At 43.6% G+C, this 15,357-nt stretch overlaps 1 protein-coding gene across 1 annotated transcript in view; it reads right to left on the minus strand.

Annotated features, from left to right (window-relative positions):
* fam131ab (family with sequence similarity 131 member Ab) overlaps window positions 1-15,357 on the minus strand; it is a 69,690-nt gene that overhangs the window by 17,432 nt on the left and 36,901 nt on the right. Inside the window, exon 3 of the mRNA XM_078563932.1 lies at window positions 829-922. Within this exon, the coding sequence (XP_078420058.1) occupies window positions 829-922 (94 nt within the window). The remainder of the gene's footprint in view (window positions 1-828; window positions 923-15,357) is intronic.

Genomic DNA, 15,357 nt, shown 5'->3' on the forward strand with positions numbered 1-15,357 from the left:
TTAAGCTGACCATAAGGTCAAGATCAGAAAAAAACCTGTCAGAAACAAGTAGCTTCTTTCTTTGTTTTAGTACTTTTTTGAAGTCTGGTTAATAGGTGGGAAAATGGTGTACATTGCTACATTCAGCTGTATGGAGTGGGATAATAGACCAAATGGTTCTTCCCTATCCCACCACCCCCATTTCTCTTCTTGTCGTTGATGTGATTCCTGAAGTCAATTAGAAGCTATTTTCTGCACTGGGGAACTTAAAAGATTCCTTTTTGTAAAAAGGTGTTACATAGAAATTTGCACATATTAAAGTAATGCCATCTAAAAATTTATACGTGTTTTTTTTATTTCTATTCTATCTGGTTTTCATGGTGATTTCATGGTTGGTAATTCACCTGAATATTATAGTAGTTTATTGGTGGATTTATGTCCAATTATCTTATGGTTACACAGTGGATTTGACAGTCTGGGAGGATGCTGGCTATCTCTATTAGGCCAAGTTTTCAGAAGAATTTGTCCAGATTTCCTGAAGGTGTAGAATTGGATATGCATTCAATTCCTTGAGAGTCCAGTGGGTTAGTTCAATGGAGGGGGTGGGCTAAAAGAGGGTGATTTCAAGTTTCCTGATTCTTCTGGCATATATTTCTCTTGTTCCCAAGCTGTGTACACACACCACCCTTTTCAGCATTAGTATAATCACTGAGAACATTTTTCATATGTCAGGAGTACTGTATACACAAATTATTAAGGACATATTTATCTGTCTGTTTGCGCTTTAGAGAATTCAGATTTTAGATCCTATAATTCCGAAGAGTGGGTTTATTATTAATGCACACAAACCATGCAAAGATGATCTTGCAAGTGCAGCAATCTCCTGGATCGTAAGTGCGCGTCTTGATTTCGGTAACATTTCAATAGTGTCCTCAACATTTACCTGCAAATATAAAGGACAATCTGTGAGTACTCAGATACAGAATCTTCCTTCTGAACACTGCTGTCTGTACTTCATCAGTAATAGAACGTGCCCAAGTTTAATTTGCTCCCTGCCTCTGAAGCAATACACTTTATAAGCCTGAATCATTTAATCTGCTTTTGTTAGAATTTTTTTTTGTAAAACTGTACATATCAAGTGGTTAATTTTTATAACTGAGGCTGGCCACATCTCAGATGATTTATATGTGGCCGTATCTCCTGAGAATACAGAGTTTTTCTGCAGGAAGTATATTCCTGTGATTTTGGTCAAACATCAAAAAGCAATAGCACGTATAGGAGATTACATCAACATTCGTTCTGCAATCTCACCATTATATTAATTTAGTTTAAAAATGAAAGCTCCACTTTGTGCTTCTGTCTAAGCTATTCACTTGATTGGTATAGTGCAAAAAGAAAGTGTGGCTTTTTAATTGTAGCTTTTTTTAGTCATCCAGTTATTAAGTAAGCTTTCAGTATGACTTTAACATCTGCAGGGGTAACTAACGGTTTTAAGCAATCTCAGGTCATTTTGTTAGCGGTATAAATGTTTCCTCAAATCAAAAAAGATTCCATTTACATGCATGGTAATTCATTTGTAACAGTACGAGTGAGATCAGATCAGTACAATATCATAACCTATACAGATTTATCGAAGAAGCCATTATCTTTTATGATATTTTGCAGTGATTCCACTAAAAACAAGATCCGTTAAGAGAAACAATTGGATAAAAGCATACGTGCTTCTTGCATACTTCTTCACATCCAGTTCCATCATATACAATTGTTTCTCCCCTCACTGCTGCTACCACCTGTCATAATGATAACTGTTGTGCAGCACTGTTTCAAATGCCTTTTGGAAGTCCATGTACACCCATCAACAGCATTGCCCTCATCAACCTTCTCTGTTACCTCTTTGAAAAACTATAAAAAAACAAGTTAAGCACGATTTTCCCTTAAGAAATCCATGCTGCTCTCCTTAATTAACCTGCATTTGTCCATGTGAATATTAATTCTGTCCGGAGTTGTAGTTTCTAGAAGCGTTCCCCACCACCAAAGTTAAACTGACTGGTCTGGCTTATGAAGAAGAAAAAAAATGCAAACAAAACAATGATGACTTGCTTTCAATATGGTACAGGAGGGATGTCATAATGATAACCAAATATGTTTGGGTACTTGAGTTGTACTGTATCACATGTTGCATACTGATGAAGGTCAACCAAGGTCAGATGGCACGTGGTCAGAAGTTAGCTAACTGGCGGAATAAATCATGTGACACCTGTAGCTACAATCTGTGACTTTGAGTGTTGTTCTTTCAGCCTGAGATGTAACACCACTCTTCCACCAGTCCTGCTATTATTCTGACCAAAGCACCATTAGCCTCCTGTACAGGGGTTGTCATGTGTAATATAAGTTTTTTAAGCACATCATCAGCCCACCCCACACTTTGATTCTGAATACTTGGCTCTCCCACCAAAGAATCCGTTCCAGTCACTTACCTCCATGTCTAAGCTCTAACTAACTCTATTTTTATGTTAGATATGCTTCACACTGCATGATAATAAGTGAATGATAATAAATGAATGATCTAGAAATTCCTATGCCATTTGGTAACCCAAAATATTATAACCATATGTCCATTCCATAAATGACCAAAGGCAGCCAGCCTTATTTTGAAATCTTGTGAAATACGTGATCTTATTAAATCTTTTCTGTAAACATTACTAGTGGTTGTTAGAAGTCGCTGCTGCAGCATTCAGGGGCACCAGCAGCATAGCTCTATTGACAGGAGCTGCAAAATGCGACTACAGTTTACAATATAAGAGCAGACGAAATAGGAGCAGGAGTAGGCCATTCAGCCCCTCGAGCCTGCTCCGCCATTCAATAAGATCATGGCTGATTTGATTGTGGCCTTAAATCCACATTCTTTTCTGTCCCCCATAACTATTGACTCACTTGCCAATCAAAAATCTGTTTAATTCAACCTTGAATATATCCAATGAGCCAGCCTCCACTGCTCACTGGGAAAGAGAATCCCAAACACTAACAACACTCTGAAAGAAGAAACTTCTCCTCATCTTCATCTTAAATGGGAGACCCTTTATTTTGAAATAAAGCTCCCCCAGCTCTGATTCCTCCAGGAACAGAAATAGCCTCTTAGCATCTACCCTGTCAAGCCCCCTCAGAATCTTATAAGTTTCAGTAAGATCATCTCTCATTCTTCCAAACTTCAATGAGTATAAGCCCAACTGCTCAATCTTTTCACATAAGGCAAACCCCTCATCCCAGGAATCAGCCTAGTGAATCTTCTCTGAACTGCTTCCAGAGTAAGAATATTCCTTCTTAAGTAAGATGACCAAAACTGTACACAGTACTCTAGGTGTGGTCTCACAATGCCCTGTACAGTTGTAGCAAGACTTCCCTACTTTTATACTCCTTCCCCATGCAATAAAGGCCAACATTCCATTTGCCTTCTTAATTACTTACTGTACCTGCTAACCTTTTGTGATTCATGTACAAGAACACCTAGGTCCCCCTATACCACAGCATTCTGCAGTCTCTCTTCATTCAAATAATATTTTACTTTTCTATTCTTCCTGCCAAAGTGGACAACCTCACATTTTCCCACATCATACTCCATCTGTCAAATTTTTACCCACTCACTTAACCTATTTATATTTTGTTGTAGATTCTTTGCATCCTCCTTGTAACTTGCTATCTATCTTCATATCATCAGCAAATATGGCTACAATACAGTCAGACTCTTCATTGGCAGGGGTATTGAGTATAAAAGCTGGGAAGTCATGCTGCAGCTGTATAGAACCTTGGTTAGGCCACACTTGGAATATTGCGTGCAATTCTGGTCGCCACATTACCAGAAGGATATGGAGGTGTTGGAGAGGGTGCAGAGGAGGTTTACCAGGATGCTGTCTGGTCCGGAGGTAATTAGCTATGAGGAGAGGTTGGAGAAACTCAGATTGTTCTCACTAGAGCGACGGAGATTGAGGGGGCGACTTGATAGAAGTTTACAAAATTATGAGTGGCATGGACAGAGTAGATAGTCAGAAGCTTTTTCCCAGGGTGGAAGAGTCAATTACTAGGGGACATAGATTTAAGGTGAGAGGAGAAAACTGTAGAGGAGATGTGCGGGGCAAGTTTTTTACGCAGAGGGTAGTGAGTGTCTGGAATTCGCTGCCAGAGGAGGTGATGGAAGCAGGTACGATAGTGATGTTTAAGAGGCAGCTTGACAAATACATGAATAGGATGGGAATAGAGGGATACAGACCCCGGAAGTGCAAAATGTTTTAGTTGACGGGCAATATGATCAGCGCAGGCTTGGAGGGCCGAAGGGCCTGTTCCTGTGCTGTACTTTTCTTTGTTCTTTCTCTGTTCAAAGTCAATCATATATATAGTTGATCAATCAAATAGTTGGGGCCCCAGCACTGATCCCTGTGGCACTCCACTTGTTACAGTTTGCCATCCTGAAAATGACCCATTTACCCCGACTCCCTGTTTCCTCTTAGTTAGCAAGTCCTCTATCCAGGCTACTTTATCAGCCCCAACACCATAAGCTCTTACCTTGTGAAATAACCTTTTATGGGCACCTTATCCAAAATGCCTTTTGGAAATCCAAATACACTACATCTAGATCTACCCTGCTTATTACGTTCTCAAAAAACTCTAATAAATTTGTCAAACATGGTTTCCCTTTCGCAAAATCATATGGAATCTACCTTACTGATTTCTGATTTTCTAATAGATAGGTGCTGCTGAGAAAATCACAAGCTCTAATTAAATCTCAAGATTCTGCTAATGTCCAAAGAGTCAATCATATTTATGCCTTTAATGTCAGTAGGTTTCCTCATTGAAGTCCAGCCTTATAAATTTCTTCTATATATATTACTACACATTTACAGTATAATCCATTGTTTTACATTTGTCGAGATATTACGAATGTCCCAACGCTACCTCCCTGCTGAAAGTGAACATGTGTGGAACTCATGTGAGGGCAGGAGAAGACTTGGCCGAGGTATCCACATTGAATGAGTAGCCTGCCAATACTCACTATCCACTCTCACACATGAACATTAATCACCTGAACAAAGTACCAGTGGGGACTGCTAGCAATGTAACTATGCGTTAAGATACTACACCTTCAGAAGAGAAGGGATTGGGAAATAAAGGCAAAAGATCTTTAAAAGAATCAAGTAGATTCAGGTGGCACTTGTTAAAATTCTGATTTTATCCATCTTGATGCAAAATGGAGACAAACTGAATGAAATCATATGTTTTTGATCGTACTGCCACCCTTTTGGACTGATATCACCTTAATAGTTTATAACTAATGAGTTAATTGGGATGAGGTAAAACTTCAATGAGGGACAAATCAAAAGAAAATGCCAGTATAATGGAATCAATGAACTTACTGGGAATGGTCACATAAATGTGATTCTTTCTCAACTTAGGAATTTTATCAAATGGGCTGCAACTCTAATGACGTTGTTGTATTAATTGAATAAGTTGAATAGCTTGCATGTGAGAAGTTCAGGCCCTTTTTTCCTGACTACATCACAAAAGTGACGACTGCTGAGGGAAGTGGGGGTGAAGATAGTGAAAGGGCTTGCCATAATCTTCCAATCTTCCCTAGATATGCGGGAGATGCCAGCAAAGTGGAGAATAGCAGTGGACAATGGCAGATGTCATGCCCTTATTCAAGGAAGGGTATAAGGGGGAATATGCAGAAGAACATTTTTACATAGCAAGTGGCAATGACCTGGAACTTGCTGCCCACAGGATTGGTGGAAGCAGAAATAATCAATGATTTCAAATGGAAATTGAATGGGCACTTGAAGGAAATAAATTTGCAGGACTATGGGGATAAGGCAGGGGAATGGAATTGACTGGATTGCTCTGCGGAGAACTGGCATAGACTCGATGGGCTGTGCCGTTAATGACTCTGGGGGTGACTTTTAGGGGGGCCGGCATACTGTTCACCGTCCCCCGTAGGAAAGACAGTCAGCAGCTTGCCAACTTTAAAGGGGGCTGCTCCACAGCAATACTACACTGGGAGAAGCCTTGTCAAGCTCAAAGTAGGACTTCTGCCCCTCAGGCACAGGAAGCCCTGCCCTTGACAGCTGCTGACCAATCTGACTGACTGGCAGCTGAGTAGTCCCAGCAGCACCAGAAGGCAGTACTGTCGTGGCCGCTGCTGGGACTACAAAAGAGTCCCAAGAAGATGATCATGGATACCCAACTTCAAGGTATATCTTGGGGGGTGGGGGGTGGGGGGGGTGGGGTGCTGTAGGGAGGTGCAAAAGGGGGTTTGCCCCGGTGGGCACAGGGGATTCCCCCAAAGGGTGTCATTCACCCCTTCCTTCCTGCCTTTTAGCACAAGTTAGAAAAATAGTGGGTTGGCCACATTCCTTCCACCTTCCCCCGCCCACCGAATTATTGCAGCGGAGGTGGAGAATTGGCAACTTAAGGGCCTCATAAGCCTAAGTGCGGGCAGGCTGGCCGGCGCATTACCCACCCACAGTAATATGGGTGACAACTCGGGGGTGGGTGGGAAGGAGTGGGCTGGTCATCCATTTTATTTTACATGACCCCCACCTTCAAATATGCTGGCTGTGAGCCATAAAATTCACTCCGTGACTTCAAAAGTACTTAAATGACTATAAAGGACATCCCAAACTTCTGCAAGGCACTATAGAAATATAAGTATTTCTTTTTGAAACCATAATGAAATCTTGCAATCGGAATTCCTCACGGTAGGCAGGCATTGTGTTCATTGTATTTTATTTATTTGGTATATACGGCCTCATATAATTTCAGCCATTTTAGCATACCATCATCACCAACTAGCAAAGCGCATGGGCCTCGAGAGTTTGGTTAGTCGATATGATTCAATGATATGGAATATGTTTGTATTTGTCCACAAGGACATTTGTTGTCATCCCAAAGGCCCTATAGACCTCGAGGCACACTTCCCTTTCCAATTCAAAAGTGGTTGAGCAGCACCCACATATGACGTGGCCAGTTGAATCTCGGTTGATTATCTGTAGGGTCAGAGATGATACTATGATTAAGACAGCTTCTGCTAGCCATTCTTCACACCAGCAAGTCGGCAAGGAAATGTGAAAGGAATCAGGAAGAGTTAACCTTGTGGGCGCCTCCAAGAGAGTGGTGCTGTTGGTGGATAGAACAAATCTAATTTTGTCGCAAAGTCAATTCACCATTATTTCTAATGCATCTGAACTATGAAGATGTGGAGGAACCATGTTGCACAGGCCTGTTAACCATGGGCAAAGAGTTCCTGATTCTCACCACCATGTGGATAATGAAATTTCTCCTGCAACATATAACTTAGGAGGAGTAGGCCATTCAGCCCTTCGAGCCTGCTCCGCCATTCAATAAAATCATGGCTGATCTGATTGTGGCCTCAACTCCACTCTCCTGCCTACCCCTGATGCAATGCAATTGCACAATGTGATATAGTGTAATTAAGTCCTTTCTTAAATAAGGAGACCAAAACTGTACACAGTACTCCAGACGTGGTCTCACCAATACCCTGTACAACTGTAGCAAAATATCCCTATTTTTATATTCCATTCCCCTTGCAATGTCCCTCTTGCAACATAAACACCAACATGCCATTTGCCTTCCTAATCACTTGCTGTAGCTGCATACTAACTTCTTGTAATTCATGTACAAAGACATCCAGATCTTTCTGTATCTCAGAGTTTTGCAATCTCTCTCCACTTAGTTAATATGCTGCTTTTCTATTCTTCTTGCCAAAGTGGACAACTTCACGTTTTCCCACATTGTACTCCATTTGCCAATTTTTGCCCACTCACTTAACCTATCTATATCCCTTTGCAGAATCCTTATGTCCTCTTCACAACTTACTTTCCTACCTATCTTTGTGTTATCAGCAAATTTAGCAACTATACATTCAGTCCCTTCATCCAAGTCATTTACATAGATTGTAAATAGCTGAGGTCACGGCACTGATCCCTGTACCAATCCACTTGTTACATCTTGCCAAACAGAAAATGGCACATTTATGCTTACTCTCTGTTTCCTGTAAGCTAACCAATCCTCAATCCTGAATTCTCCATTAGATTTATTAGTGATTATCTTATATTTACGACCCTTAGTTTTGGACTTTCCCACAAGTGGAAACATCTTCAGTTGGTTTTCCATTCATTCCCTCTTGCACAACACATCCCACATTCTAGAGCCAGGTCAACCAGGGGCAAAATCAGGACCCATTTCTTCACACAAAGGCTCATAGAAATTGGAAATTCTCTCTGTCCTTTTCTTGATATCCTTCGATACACTTATCCAACAAGAATCTATTGATCTCGGTCTTGAAATCTCCAATGGTCTCCCAGTACCTCCAGGTTTTTGGGGAAGAGAATTCCAGATTTCCAATTTCCTGTTAGAAGGTCTTCCCGATTTAATTCCTGAATGGCCTAGCTCTAATTTTATGATGATGTCACCAAGTTTCTTGATTCATCGCACCAGAGGAAATAGTTTCTCTGTATCTACCCTATTGAATTCTTTTAACATTTTAAACAATTCGATCAGCTCATTTCCTAATCTTCTAAACACAAGGGAATACAAGCCCCGTTTGTGCAATTGCCCTCACAATTTAACCCTTTCAGTCCTGGTTCTGGTGAATCTACATTACACCTGCTCCAGGGTCAATATATCCTCACTGAGATGCAATGCCCAAAACAGGACACAGTAGATACTCCAGACAGGATCTGACCAAGGCCCTATGCAAGTGAATCATAGGGCGCAACATGTCTGACACAAACTGCATAGTTGTGTACCATTGTATATCCACCAGCTTAGTGTGCAGTAATTAAGCCCAGAAGGGTACACAATATTCCAACTAGCAGAGTGTGGAAGCCGTTGCTCCCAAGCAGAGTCAACAATTTTGGAGTTATTTCAGGTTTTCAGTTTTTGTAGGTTAGTGGCTGGTCAAGACTGACAGCCTAGTCAATAAGGTGAGCATCAGATTTAAGAAAGACATTGACTTGGTGTCTCCATGAATTGGTGCAGTTGTCCATGTGTACACTGAAACCTTGAAGCAGAAATTCAACTAAGCAGGTAGCCCAATATTGCAGGATGCTTGATATTTTTGCAGATCAATATGCCCGACATTATGGTAGGTTGCTGTTAGCTCAAGGAAGACAACACTGATCTGAAGGTTTTCCTGAAAGCCATTTTTAAGGAAGGTTGTTTGGGTATGTGTACTTGGTCACAGATGCTGCAGCCTTGCTGGAAACCAGTGTGACCTGGGCTCATTCCAGCATCGACCAATGAAGATATACATTAGAGGACCAGTCATTAATGAATCTGAAGTAAACATTCAGGAGGAAATTGGTCAGTGGCTTGCTACTAACTATGGTTCCTTGCTTGGTTTAAGTGTGCAAACTGCTAGAATTCAGGCCTTCTGGGATGATTGGAGTGAAGAAAAACAAGATCTAATTACAAACTTGTGAACCAAGGTTCTACAAATATTCAGGATGCATGTTGTCATGAGCGGCTGCAGTTGCAGGCTTCATATCACACAGTACGTTTATTATCAGAAGCAACACAGACAAATGTTTAATCAAAAGGCTAGAAAAGAACATCTGAAAAGAGGTACACACTGTGGTATCCTCTAATTAATTCATTGTGATCCAAAAGCAATCACTAGAAAATAAGGTGACAATATCAGGTGCTGATATCAAAATTCAGAAAATGGTCACTAATTATTAAAGATGATTTCTGAATGTACCAATTTGGAAAATGGTTAAAATGTATTTTTATAAACACCTAATGGTTCACCTTTATGGAAGCAAAAAAGAGCTACAAGAGTATTTCCAATCCCTGCAGCCATGTATACTTTCCAGCCACACATTTATGAAATGGTGATTTTTGCTTAGTCTTCCTTATTATTTACCTTTGGCAAGTTACTTGCCTAGTTTGGCCTGCTCAGTTAATGTAGTTCATAAAAGACCTGTAGCTGCCAAGTAAACGAGCGATCGCTAGCTCCAAACTCTTTTGCTTTTCATTTAAGTTAATGAATTGAACATCATTGATGAACACATGCTTTCCGGGATGTAACGATGGAGCTGGTCTTACAGCTGGCAGGCAGAAGAGGAACTTTCCAGCTTGGAAATCCAGGCTTCCTTCCTCACAGGAGAGACATGCAGGAGGAGGGAACATAGGGCAGAATCTTAACATAACAGAGCCACACACAGTGGGATCGAAGTGGGGCGAGGTGGGGCCAGTAGCATATTGGGATCCAGTTTATGTTTGAAGCAGGCTTTGATGTGGTTCTTTAACTCACCCACAGCATTAGCATCCAGCTTCCAGGTTTCCCGACCAATGACAGAGGCTGGGCATGATGACGTTCCAAAACTCCTTCAAAGGAAGGATTTCGAGGTAAAAGGCCTGATAGGAGTCTCAATGGTTGAACTATATATCGATTCTTGAGGCTTCAGCAACCACAAAAATGGAACGGAAGCCTGCCTACAGCCAAACCCCTGCCCACCCCCCTCTTACCTGGAGGTCCTGCTGTGGAACCTGAGGGACTAAAGTGCGGTGATGCTTTCCAAGGATGGGAGGAGGAAGCCAGCCTCTCAAACCAAGAGTGTATGGAAGTGGCTAAGGGAGTGTGATCCCTCAAACCTAGTGACTGTGCATCAAGAAGATCCAGAACCTCAGGAGGGCTGGAAAGGTGAATGACGAAACATTTTCAGGTGTCAACCCTCACTCAATGATTTGCCCAGCATTCTCCTCAGGAAAACATAACTTGCAGCTCCACTCACTCCTCTTTCTCCAGATACTTTCTCATTACCCCATCTGAACAGCCAATTCTCACATTCACCCTCAGCTTTGTACCATCTCACATCCCTACCACATAGTCATGCTCAATACATGTTGTCCATCCCTCCTCTCCACATTCTGCTTTCACTCCTTGCAAAAGGGAGTGCAACTCCAGATAGAGTCAGACTTGGGTGGCTGGGGCAGAGTTCCTCCATCTTGATCAACACGGCCAATGCTTGCCTGCTCTGCTGAGAAGGATGTCTTGGCCCAAGATTCAAGGATGACCTGCCATAAAAGCCTGGGCCTCATGACGTACTGGTGCTCAGGCATGCCGAGAGAGCTGATATTCTGCCTGTACACCCTGGGTGGGATCTTACGTTTGCAAATTGGGACTGCTGCCCTCCCATGCATGCAAAAAGCTGGCGTGAGAAGATGCTGGTTTCCCATAATGCAGTAGGCAGGCGTGTGTCAAAACTGGCAAACCGTCTGCCATTTAAAAAAATAATTAACAGGTAATTGAGCTTGTTAACAAGCAAATTGGCCCCAATATACTGTTGTCCACGCCATAATGCAGTTGGTGTGGGCAAGAAAACAAGAGTAGAGAGACCTCTTTTTCACCATCTGAGGTGAAAACGCAGGATGGAAGGGAGCTACATCCTTTGAGAAGTGGGGGTGCCCTGTGCACATCGGAGGCAATGCCCAGGATAATACCCCACTTTGCTTCACCGCCTGGCCTCCAAAACCTGCCCCCACATCCCCTCCTTAGCCCTTTCCCTAGGGTGCCTAATCCCTCCCTGTCCTAAAACCGGGGATTTTTCTGAATCCGGGTCCTCTGTGATCTATTGCTCTCTTCATTGTGGGCCTCTTTGCAGTCCCAGCAGCACCCACACTGACACTGCCGGGACTGCCAGACCTGCCAGCCAATCAGATTGGCAGGGTGTTATGGCTGCGGGGCTGCCTTTCTTTTAAAGTTTGTTGGTTTGCTAACGACTTTTATAATGGGGGAACAAGGCCCCTGTAAAATCCAGCCGTCTGTGTTGAGGGGATCAGCCTGTCCTCAACCCTTCTGTCCTGTGCCCGAGGAGATGCAAGCTGGTGCTGCTCCTGGCTGTTGCTTTGCTGTTTCTGGCTGGTGGTGCTGCTGCTCCCATTTTGCAGCGAAGGCTGACATCAGTGAATTGCAGATCAAGATGAGTGAAGTCCAGGAAAGGTGAAGTGACAACCAAGAAGCTGATAATTGCCTGTGAAGCTCAGAAGAAGTGTTGTGGGCACCAGCCTCTAACTCTCTAACCGAGACAGGGCTGCAGCCATTCAGTTTCACTTTCTGAAGCTCTCCCAAGCTGTCAGTTTCAATGAACAAGCACTCCCTGCTGTGCACTCACTTGGTTTTTTCTTTTATTCATTCCTGGGAGGTGGGGCATCGCTGGCTGGACCAGCATTTATCGCCCATCCCTAGTTGCCCTTGAGAAGGTGGCGGTGAGCTGCCTTCTTGAACTGCTGCAGTCCATGTGGTGCGGGTACATCCACAGTGCTGTTAGGGAGAGAGTTCCAGGATTTGGGCCCAGGGACAGTGAAGGTACGATGATATATTTCCAAGTCAGGGTGGTGAGTGACTTGGAGGGGAACTTCCAGATGGTGGCATTCCCATCTCTCTGCTGCCCTTGTCCTTCTAGATGGTAGTGGTTGTGGGTTTGGAAGATGTTGTCTAAGGAGCCTTGTTGAGTTCCTGCAGTGCACCTTGTAGATGGTACACACTGCTGCTACTGTGCGTCGGCGGTGGAGGAAGTGAATGTTTGTGGATATGAAGCCAATCAATCGGGCTGCTTTGTCCTGGATAAAGTCAAGCTTCTTGAGTGTCATGGGAGCTGCACTCATCCACGCAAGTGGGGAGTATGCCATCAGACTCCTGACTTGTGCCAGTGGTGCACAGGCTTTGGGAGTCAGGAGGTAAGTTACTTGCTGCAAGCCTTTGACCGGCTCTTGTGGCCAGTATTTATATGGCTAGTCCAGGTCAGTTTCTGGTCAATGGTAACCACCAGGATGTTGATAGTGGGGGATTTAATGATGGTAATGCCATTGAACATCAAGGGGCAATGGTTGGACTCTCTCTTGTTGGAGATGGTCATTGCCTAGCACTTGTGTGACAGGAATGTTATTTGCCACTTGTCAGCCCAAACCTGGATATTGTCCAGGTCTTGCTGCATTTAGACTGGCAAATTCCAGAGAGCTAGGGACATTTGTGTACTAGCTGCTGAAACCAGAATTCTGGAGTCGATACTGATTTAACTGGACCTTTAAATATTTTATTTACTTACCTGACAGCTCCATGGGGGTTTCCCACTCACCTGCAACCCCCTCCCCCACCCCATGTTAAACCCGGAAGTGGGCGGGATCATGTCAGGTTTCTCACCGGACATCACTTTGCAGGGCTCTAACCCCCGTCACCTGTACCTGACCCCACCCACCCCCACCCCCTTTGCAGTTAGAATTCTCCCTATAATCTCCAATTTAAAAACTGGAATAGAGGAAGGTATTTACCAGCCTTTTGAAATCTGTCACCATAGGACCAGCTAACAGATTGGCTTAGCAAATATAATCGGCAGAGTATATATAGCAGAGAGAGTTTCCCCTCAATCTCCGAAAACTGGAGAGAAGTTGTATACCAAACACAGACAATATTATAGCTCTTTAAAAGCAGGCTATTACTGCAGCTGGACAAATTTTCTGGTTGTAACTACAGATTTAATTTTAAGTGACATCAGCATTAGTAAATGATAGCCCACAAAATAAGTTTCCAACAAAATCTACCACATGGTGAAGAACTATTCACTCTTGCATGTGGTAGGACGCAGGTGAACACTTGGGCTGGAATCCTCTGCCCCTGAAGGAGGTGAGGAAGGAGGTAGGGGGCCTGAGAATTTGGCGCTCGGCATTGGGACCAATACCCGATGCCTTCTCACCTCCACTGGAAGCAAATTCTGGGCTGCAGTCCCATGGTCGACCTTCCCACCTCACCTCCACTTAAGTCCGTTAACTGGCCAATTAACAACTACTTAATGGCCTCTTCCCGCCTCCACGGTAATCTCCCCAGCTCCAGGTGGGCCTGTCGGCATCTGTGACTGGTAAAGCTGTGTGGGCTGCATGTCAGCTGGACAGGGTGTGGGGTCCCTCTATGTACATGATCGAGGACATGGTGCAGAAGGGTGGCCGCTGACAGCCACCACCACTACCACCATGCCCTTGCTGCCTACTCCAATGCCCCCCCTCCGCCCCATGATCTCCATCCTGTGTAACCTCCCGCCCACCCCATTCCCCCCAATAGCACCTACCTTTTTCTGGGTTGATCCGTGATCCTGGGACTCTGAGGGCATTGCTCCAGCAACAGCCATGGCCACCTCCATGGCGCTGCTGAGTGAAAGAGCTGCTGGCCAATTTGAGGCTCTTGGCAGGTGTGATGTCGTCCTCTAGAGACCTGAGTCTAGAGGAAGGCCCACTGCTGTCCACTTAACTGCCTGATGGGCAGAAGATATAGTGGGCCTTCCTCCTCAGAATCAGCGCAGGTGTCGTGCCACATTTTCAGGCAGCGAGCGAGACACCAGCTGAGAGCAAAAGATTCCATCCTTGGATATAGTTTAATTTGCTTTACAAACAGGTCAGTACTACTTCTCTTCTTGTAGGACAAGATGGCTCATAACAAGCAGCAGCGATTCAGAATGGGCTTCCGTAACTTTTCTCTTTCTCTCTCCACTGATGCTGCCTGACCTGCCAAGTATTTCCAGCATTTTCTGTTTTTATTTCAGATTCCCAGCATGCACAGTATTTTGTTTTTGCGTCAACATGGGAAGAATGCTTCAATTTTAAGCCTTGAAATGCATTTAAAAGGCCACTCTGACAATCCTGGGACCAGACAGCATAGAGGGAGAGGGACAGGATTCAACTGGAGGTCTTCCCTAAGGCAAGGATGTCCATCCTGCTTTTCCTGTTACTCCATCTCACTTTCTCACTCTAAACTAGCTAGGAATATAAAAACACATTGTAAGAGCTTTTTCAAGTTCTACAAAGCGGGAGAATAGCTAAAGTTAATGTTGGTGCCTTAGAGGCAGAGACAGGAGAAATTATCATGGGGAATGAGGAAATGGCAGAGACATTGCAAAAAATATTTTGTCTGCCTTCACAGCAGAAAATACAAATTGCACACCAGATATAGAGGGTAACCAAGGGGCTAATAAGAGTGAGGAATGTAAAGTAATTCACATCAACAGAGAAACAGTATTAGAGAAACTTAAGAGACTAAAAACCAACAAATCCCCAAGACCTAATGTATTACATCCTAGGGTTGAAAAAGAGGTAGTACCACTACTGACCGAGCCCTGAAGGATATAGCTGCTAGACTGGGCCTGCGACAGGTGGTGAGGGAACCAAACAAGAGGGAAAACCTACTTGACATTGTCCTCATCAATCTACCTGTCGCAGATAGATCTGTCCATGACAGTATCAGTAGGAATGACCACCTTGTGGAGACAAAGTCTTATCTTCACATTGAGAATACCCTCTGTTTTGTTGTGTGGCACTACC

This window comes from Cetorhinus maximus, chromosome 19 (assembly GCF_964194155.1).
Source record: "Cetorhinus maximus chromosome 19, sCetMax3.hap1.1, whole genome shotgun sequence".
Taxonomy (NCBI): domain Eukaryota; kingdom Metazoa; phylum Chordata; class Chondrichthyes; order Lamniformes; family Cetorhinidae; genus Cetorhinus; species Cetorhinus maximus.